Source organism: Salvelinus sp. IW2-2015, linkage group LG31 (assembly GCF_002910315.2).
Source record: "Salvelinus sp. IW2-2015 linkage group LG31, ASM291031v2, whole genome shotgun sequence".
Taxonomy (NCBI): Eukaryota; Metazoa; Chordata; class Actinopteri; order Salmoniformes; family Salmonidae; genus Salvelinus; species Salvelinus sp. IW2-2015.
Genome location: NC_036870.1, coordinates 25,929,509 through 25,938,119, shown reverse-complemented (window position 1 = coordinate 25,938,119; position 8,611 = coordinate 25,929,509). Strand labels below are relative to the sequence as shown.

Here is an 8,611-nt window from a genome sequence, read left to right as displayed (position 1 = left end):
CTTGAATTCATCATCCTCTATCAACTGAAGATTCTTGAATTCATCATCCTCTATCAACTGAAGATACTTGAATTCATCATCCTCTATCAACTGAAGATACTTGAATTGATCATCCTCTTTCAAACTATGTATCAAACTACTCTTGACCTTTAAGGGCTGCTGAGGGTGACCCTGTTCCTCACCCCAATGAGGTTGTTGATGGGCAGGGGAACGCGTCCGCCCCTGTCCAGCGCCGATGTTGATATGTAAATTCATCCTCATACTCTGTTAAACCATGTATTGAACTGCACTAAAGAGGGTTTCTGATTCTATTTCTACGCCCTCACCCCTCTTTGAGGTTGTTGATGGGCAGGGGAACACGTCCGCCCCTGTCCAGCGCTGAGGTGATGTTAATGGCGTTGAGGCGTTCGGGCTGCCACACGTTCTTCACTGCGCCAAGGAAGTCTCCCAGAACCTCGCTGGCCAACATCTCCTCCACATTCATGTTCTTTATGAAGAACTCTGCCTGGTATGGCAGTGGGTAGTCTGAGAGAGGGAGGGAGGAAGGGAGACAGAGAGAGAGATTACAGATATAATCTGTTCATTTTAATAGGCCCAATATCATTCTGTGAACAAAGTGTACATGTACAGTACATCCCTAACTGATACCCATATGTAATGATATTTAACGGCCGTAATATCAGACGAGCTGTAAATACATCCCTAACTGACAACCATATGTAATTGCATTTAATGGCTGTAATATCAGACAAACTGTTCGACAAAGGCCAATGTTTGTCTGCTCTGTTATGTGTCTGTTATGACAGCGGCTCGGCTCTGGGCAGATGGCTAGTGACGTCACTGCTCAGTGTGAGTGAGGTCACACAGTACGCGTGGGCCAGAAACACCTGGGCAGCTTTTCACCAGGCACTGTGGTGCTATTGTATCACATGTAGAGTGAGACTCTGTACAGACGTACAGCATAATGAGATGTATACAGGACATTTTAGAACTTGTAATGTATTTGAGGTTTAAAAAGGCTTCTGAAGTTAGAAATTTCCACTTTCAAATGTCTAACTTGATTTTCCCTCTATCAACCCCTACCAAAATGCCCATTAATTACAATCTACATAATAATTCACATTTCTTGTTGCTTCAGGACTATTTTCCTGCTGTGGCAAACTGGCTCAAATTAAGATCCTACACCTGTACTGTAGCTGTAGACCTCAACATGAAGAGCCTTCACAATACTGTTTTAATCTGCCCTATACACAATCCTTTGTTCCCTATAGGAACACAGAGTGAGGCATTGGTTACTGTGGTACTGGGTATGACTTTATTACAAGTCACAGAATAAATGTACTGTTACAATCTAACTACTTGTTTAGAGTACTAGGCCAGTTTCCAGTCAATTGCAGACAGTGGATTTTCAGATAGCGCTTTCAGAAGTCTGCTTGTTGATTTGCACAGCTGTGAGTCCCGTATTGGACTGTGTTGACCCTTAATTTAAAAATTGTCGGTCTGGTTGAGTTAGCCTTTTAGGTTGATGTATTCTCGATAATATATTAATATATATTATGTGAATGTTATTCAGCCATTTTTCAAGGAAAAAGCTTTAGGGTATTTTAGGGTATTTTAGTCAACATCGGAAGCAACCCTCTAGATTTAAATTAAGAACATCTTGCTTCATCATGTCCTCACTAAGCTTGTCCTTTGTCTCTCTCTCTTTTTCTTACCTTCCGTGGACATGATGTTTATGACCAAGTTGTGCCGGGCCGTTTCGAAAGTGCGTCTGTTATAGGCAGTAATCTGGAACAAATAAGGGTAAAAGTTTAAGCCCAGATCACTACAGCTTTATGTCCTAGGCTGAGGCTCGCCGGCGAGCTCCGAGCCAGATGCAAACATATTCCATAGTAGAAGGCTCAGAGGGAAGAAGGAATTGGGGCACTGCATCCTACAGGAACATTCCTACAGGGAACCTAAAGCCTTTGAGAACATGCTACAGTAGTTTAGACACATTAAGGACATGTCTAAAACCCTAGAAAAAAGCTATATCACAACGAACCATGTGACAGCTATTACATATGTGCAAAAAACCTATTGATCTACCTGTGAACATAGAGTATCACAGTATGCGTCATAATACCCAGAAACACTTCAAATAAGGGCTGTGTTTCATGTAGGCTTACCCTGGAGTGTTTCTAAAATCCCTTATGGGAAAAATGAATGGTGGAAAAACGATTGGAACCATTTCCCTGCTTGACCCCTAGATTTTATTGGTATTATGACACCTCCACTGTGGGGCTCTATTGCTGGACTATATAATATAAATTATACCCCTAACCACTACTATGATTGTTACAGGTTGTGCCCACATATTTGACTGATAGGACCCTAGCTGGCAAACTTAACTGCGAACAAGACCGGGTGAATGCACATGATTATACATCCCCCAAGTCTGAACATTTCAATGTTCAAAACATTCAATGTTATAATGTATTCATTGATTGATTGATTAGACATCTTAACAATAACTAAGACTACTTAGTTAGGTGGTGTGTGTGTGTGTTGTGTGTGTGTTGTGTGTGTGTGTGTGTGTGTGTGTGGTGTGTTGTGTTGTGTGTGTGTTGTCAGAGAAAGCTCCACTGTTCATAACTGCAGACAAACAACTCTAACTCCTTTAGCATCACATGGAGCCAACACTCTCTGATGGTGGCCTTGCCCACGTGTTTGCAGTGGGGATCCGTAGAGCACCCCATCGCTGTGTGAGTTCTCTGGATGTAACGCAGCCAGCCTGGCCGGTCTGGTAGCCCATCAGTGTGTTGAAGTGATGGGGTCGTTGCTGGAATCCCCCTACGACACGTTGGTACATGTACAATAACACTCAGCTAGCAGTTAGTCAACGAGGCCATGGAGTGTGATTTGAGACTGACAGATGTAAACTCTGACACTGCACATTATGGTGATATTGATACGGTCTCTGTATTTGCTGTACTGTAGCTTAGCGAAATATATTTTATTACTGAATAGATGAGTATTTATCATAAATAGTAGCCTACTAGTAGTAATAGTAAATTAGATCTGGTTATTATTGAATTAGAGAGATCAATGAGAACAAGACACAGACCACGTTTGGGATAGTGAGGAACTCTCCTTGAAGTGTTTCTCTCTCCAGGACGTGGACAACAAGCACGCCTCGCACGGTAGACGTTCCGGTCGGCGTGCGACCTCGACCAGGATGTGACCACTGGAGCACAGAGAAGGACACAGATTATTATCCGGACTCCTGTGTATTGTGTGTCTGGTTCTTGCATGTGTGTGTGGTGTGTTGTGTGTGTGTGTGCGTTGTGTGTGTGTGTAGTGTGTCTGACTGTGGTAGTGTGTGTGTAGGGTGTGAGTATGTTGTGTTGGTGAAGTCAAGTTAACGAAGCATCCTGGATGTCTTATGACGTCCGTTGTTCTTCATCATTACAGCCCCTGCCAACCACATTCAGGAGGGAGAAAATGTCTCTTTACAAGGTGAAAATCCCCATCAAAACATGTGAGGGGGAAGTGCTGTAGTCTCTAATGGTTTTCAAATCATTTGGACTCGTGACTGATCGACGTAATCTGGGTGCCAGTCTATTTCTGCTTCAAAGGGGCAATCTGCAGTTGCTATCTTTCTCTTAGCAATTGTATTAATATAAAATAATACAATTTGAAATGTTTTGAGCATGCAGTATAGCTCATTATTTGTATAATTTATTTTATACAGTCATTTTTTCCTCATCTTTATCAAGGGTGCCAATAATTATGGACCTGACTATACATTTTAGTCATTTAGCAGACACTCTTACCCAGAGCGACTTACAGTAGTGAGTTTATACATTTTCATATTGGACCCCGGTGGTACTCAAACCCACAACGCTGGCGTTGCAAGCGCCATGCTCTACCAACTGAGCCATACGGGAACATATACCCATTGATTATTGAAGAATATAAACTGGGTGGTTCAAGCCCTGAATGCTGATTGGCTGACAGCCGTGGTATATCAGACCGTATGACAAAAAAATTTTTTTTACTGCTCTAATTATGTTGGTAACCAGTTTATAATAGCAATAAGGCACCTCAGGGGTTTGTGGTATATTGCCAATATACCATGGCTAAGGGCTGTATCCAGGAACTCCGCGTTGCGTCGTGCATAAGAACAGCCCTTAGCCGTGGTATATTGGCCATATGCCACACCCCTCGGACCTTATTGCTTAAATATAACTTAATCTGCCTCTTGTGCTTAATTCAACTKTCGTACCCCATCAGAACCTAAAAAATTYGCTTGTTTTAGTCATTTGTTTGTAAACAATGTAAATGTAAACAAATACTGTATAGCCTCAAAACATGGTTAAATCTATACATGTTATATCATGGATAGTCAGTCCCTGTATTCCGAGTTCATGAGTTTGAGAGTGGTTACATTTCTCCAGCCCCATCCCTAAGCTGTTTACCAAATCAGCGGCAGGGGTAACTGTTTTGTTATTGTTCAAACTGCAGATTTCCCCTTTAACCAATTTGTTTTCTTGCCAAACAAGGCCAGTACTATATAGCCAGAGAGGTTTAAATTATTCAGTCTCTTTGATATAGGCCTAGCCTAACACTGATGAGTCCAAGAACAGTCAGCCAGGCACCCAGGCTACAGTCGACTTGTCAGTAGTTGTTAAGGGCTAAAGGCCTATGAAATCAGGAACCAGAGAGTCAGAGGGCCAGAGCAGTGAATGGTTGTCAACAGCAGTAARTAGCACCAGCACTGGGACTCAGTCAGCCTCKTAAAGCTACAGTCTGRGATTCAAACAAACAAATTGCTGCCCCGCCACCTGTTTATGTAAACAGCTGTCGAATGGGGGGTTCTGAAAGGGTAAGACAGTTTTGCAAAAGTCATGAGGCATTTATATGTTATATTCCCCAATAATCAATGGCTCTATATCATTCATGTAAAAGTACAAAAATGGTTGTCCCAATCCCAGACTGAAGCTTTAAAAAGCACAATAGCGCTGCTATTCTTCTCTGKCTCATACTCCCTGACTCCCATTATACCAGAGTCTATCCATTTACAACACAAACACACACTTATTCGTTATTCAGGATGTGTTGCAGAGGCAAATGGCAGCTCTTAAGAGCTTGGTAATTGGCCAGCTCTTTTTTCTCCTCTTTCATTACCTCCTTCTTTGTATTAGTTTCTTTGTTTGTTTTCATTTTTTTTTCCTTTTTTTTCTCTTATTCTTCCTTACTGCCCTTTTGTTCCTTTCTCATTTTTTTATTATTTTTTTTTTTTTCTTCCGGTTCCCTTTCTTTTTCTTTCCTCTAATTTATTTTTTTCCTTCTCCTCCGCCTTCCTCTTTTTTTTTTTTTTTCTCTATCCTCCCTTCTTTCTTTTTCAATGTTTCTCTCTCTTTCTTTCTAATTTTATTTTTCCTTTTATTTTGTAGTTTTTTTTCTTTTTAAAATTTATTTTTTTTTCTTTATTTATGTATTATTTTTTTTCTTTTTTTCTTTTTTTTCGTTTTTTTTTTTTTATTTGTTCTGTTTTTTTTTTTTTTTTTTTTTTCTTTTTTTTTTTTTTTTTTTTTTTTTTTTTTTTTTTTTTTTTTGCTTTTTTTTTTCTTGTTTCTGGCCTCCTCCTCGCTCCTCTTCAGAAAAAAAACACAATTCAAACACCAAAACAAAAAACGATTAAAACAAAAAAAAAAAACAAATATAGAAAAACACAACAAAACAAAAATCACAAAAATCCCCTCCTCCGCCCCCGCTCCTCTTTGATGGTTGTCGTCGTGTATTCTTAGCTTATTCAGCTGTTTTCCGTGGTTTTCGCATGGCTTCATGTATTTGGTGTTAATGTGTAGGCCAGGCTCGCAGCGATTCTGAGGTGGTCGACCAACCCGCCCCTCGCAGATCGGCCATTTTTGTGTATAAAATACAAACCATGTCAGATAAAAAAAGGGTAAATAGAAAAATAAAAAAAAAAAAGATACAAGAATAAAAACCGTGTACAAAAACGCGTCGGCCACCCAATTCCTCAAATCTATCGTTGACAAAGCTTCACGTAGCCCCAAACTGACCACTCTCCTCGGAACCCCCTTCTTATTCTTTCTTGTATGTAGCACCGGTCAGAGTCTCTTTATTATCTGTTCCGCCACCGCCTTTTGATTACAGGTATCAACCCACTCCCGCACGCTCAAACAACCCACCCAAATGCTGCTATAAAAATGCATTTACCGGGAGAATCTGGTATTTCGCCACAATTCCATCACACAGGATGAAACCCCCGTCAGCGTGCATTATTTATCCACACCTCGTTATGATTATGTTGTTAATAATGTGGATACTTTCCCCCCCCCCCTTAATTATAATGTGCATTTTTTTATTCTTTGGACAACAATCCCCCCCCTTTTGTCTACCGCAGCCCCCCATAGTTTTTTCGTAATTTCACCAGTTGCTCTGCCCATTTAGTAATATATGAATCTACATTTATTCTCCCCCAGCCCCAACCCCCTCATGTCCACCCTCCCCCTGTCCATACCCACAGCTACTACGTTGTGTTATAGAGCATAATTTCACAAAACATCAGACTATCATTATTTTCTTTCTGTTAATTTCTTCCCAATCTGCTCCTAATTTGCGGGCCGAAAAATTTGACTAGTTTGATTATAGCCATTTTTTTGTATAAGGTATGAAGATCCCAAAAAAAACAAAATAAAAAAACAAAAATCAACCCCTCCGCCTTCGTAGCCCCTCCTCGCCCAACCTCCGCCTCCTCCCCCGCCTCCTCTTCCCCCTCTCCGCTCCTCTTCACCCCCTCCTCCGCCCCCTCTACCTCCTCCTCCATCCTCCTCCTCCCCGCCTTCCTCTTCTCCCCCTCCTCCGCCTCCTCTACTCTGGTTTGACAGAGCGTTTTTTCTTTCTTTTTCTCCATCCTCCTCTCCAGTGAGTAGGAGCTAAGTTTTAATTCACCATGGGAGAGTGAGTGTGCTGGATGGGAGGGGAGGGAAACTGCAGTACAGTAGTGTGTGTGTGTGTTGCGTGCGTGTGTGCGTGCGTGCGTGCGTGTGTGTCAAAGAGAGAGACAGCTCCACTGTTCATGACTGCAGGCAAATAAATCCAACTCCATTTGCAGCAAATGGAGCCTGTAAGAGCTGAAAAAAGGTCCCTACTCCCTACTGGAAAACATGTTACCATCATCTTCATTCTTCATCATTATTAATACATATTGGGAGATTTAGGCCACTTTCCCAGACACAAATTAGGACTAGTCCTACCTGGACTAAAGAAATCACTTTCAAAGGAATATGAACATGCCTTTTAGTCCAGGATTCTGTGTCCCAGAAACCGGCCCATAATCTGTAGTTAATTGGAGTTACGGTAAACACTGCAAGAGTCCATATAATGGGTTAAACCACTCTGGTACAGAAGAGATTACAGGCAACACAGTCAGATTAAGGTAACACAACACACACAGACACTAGCCTATGTCCTATCCAGTACACACAGACACTAGCCTATGTCCTATCCAGTACACACAGACACTAGCCTATGTCCTATCAAGTACACACAGACACTAGCCTATGTCCTATCAAGTACACACAGACACTAGCCTATGTCCTATGCAGTACACACAGACACTAGGCTATGTCCTATCCAGTACACACAGACACTAGCCTATGTCCTATCCAGTACACACAGACACTAGCCTATGTCCTATCCAGTACACACAGTTGTTTGAAGCCCAATCAAAATCAGACTGTGAACAAATGTCTCAATAGACTATGTAAAATGCCCAAATAGATCTGTGAAACCCATCTGAAGCAAAACACTAAACCTTAAAGTGTCTCAGATGTCTTTTGTCCCCGGGGACCTGGTCACAGGAAAAGGTGGTCAATGATCTAAACGGTTCTATAGATGTGAAATAAGCAAAGGGTTGGGATCAGCCATAGAACCTGCCTGGCAACTGCTATGATCATTGAGCTATGGTGTAGGGATATTACTAGCCTACAGCTGAATGTTGTTTCAATATCACCACACTGATAAAGCTAAATGTGGGGCGGCAGGTAGCCTAGTGGTTAGAGCRTTGGGCCAGTAACCAAAAAGTTGCTCGATCGAATCCCTGAGCTGACGAGGAAAAAATCTGTCGTTCTGCCCTTGAACAAGGCAGTTAACTGTTGCCCAGTAGGCCGTCATTGTAAGTAAGAATTTGTTCTTAACTGACTTGCCTAGTTAAATAAAGGTTAAAAAAAAAAGATTGCTGCATAGTGCACTACTTTGACCAGAGCACTAGGAGCCCTGGTCAAAAGTAGTGCACTAATGTACAGTTGAAGTCGGAATTTTACATACACTTAGGTTGGAGTCATTAAAACTTGTTTTTCAACCACTCCACAAATGTCTTGTTAACAAACTATAGTTTTGGCAAGTCGGTTAGGACATCTACTTTGTGCATGACACAAGTAATTTTTCCAACAATTGTTTACAGACAGATTATTTCACTTATAATTCAATGTATCACAATTCCAGTGGGTCAGAAGTTTACATACACTATGTACAGGCACAGTTGACTGTGCCTTTAAACAGCTTAGAAAATTCCAGAAAATTATGTCATGGCTTTAGAAGC

The 8,611-nt window shown here is 41.4% G+C and overlaps 1 protein-coding gene across 1 annotated transcript in view; it reads right to left on the bottom strand.

The window, feature by feature from the left end:
• Window positions 1–8,611, bottom strand: part of LOC111956060 (epsilon-sarcoglycan) — a 26,313-nt gene that overhangs the window by 13,407 nt on the left and 4,295 nt on the right. Inside the window, 7 exon segments of the mRNA XM_023976475.3 lie at window positions 327–525; window positions 1,716–1,831; window positions 2,714–2,747; window positions 2,750–2,805; window positions 2,807–2,832; window positions 3,107–3,176; window positions 3,178–3,226. Of these exon segments, the coding sequence (XP_023832243.2) occupies window positions 327–525; window positions 1,716–1,831; window positions 2,714–2,747; window positions 2,750–2,805; window positions 2,807–2,832; window positions 3,107–3,176; window positions 3,178–3,226 (550 nt within the window).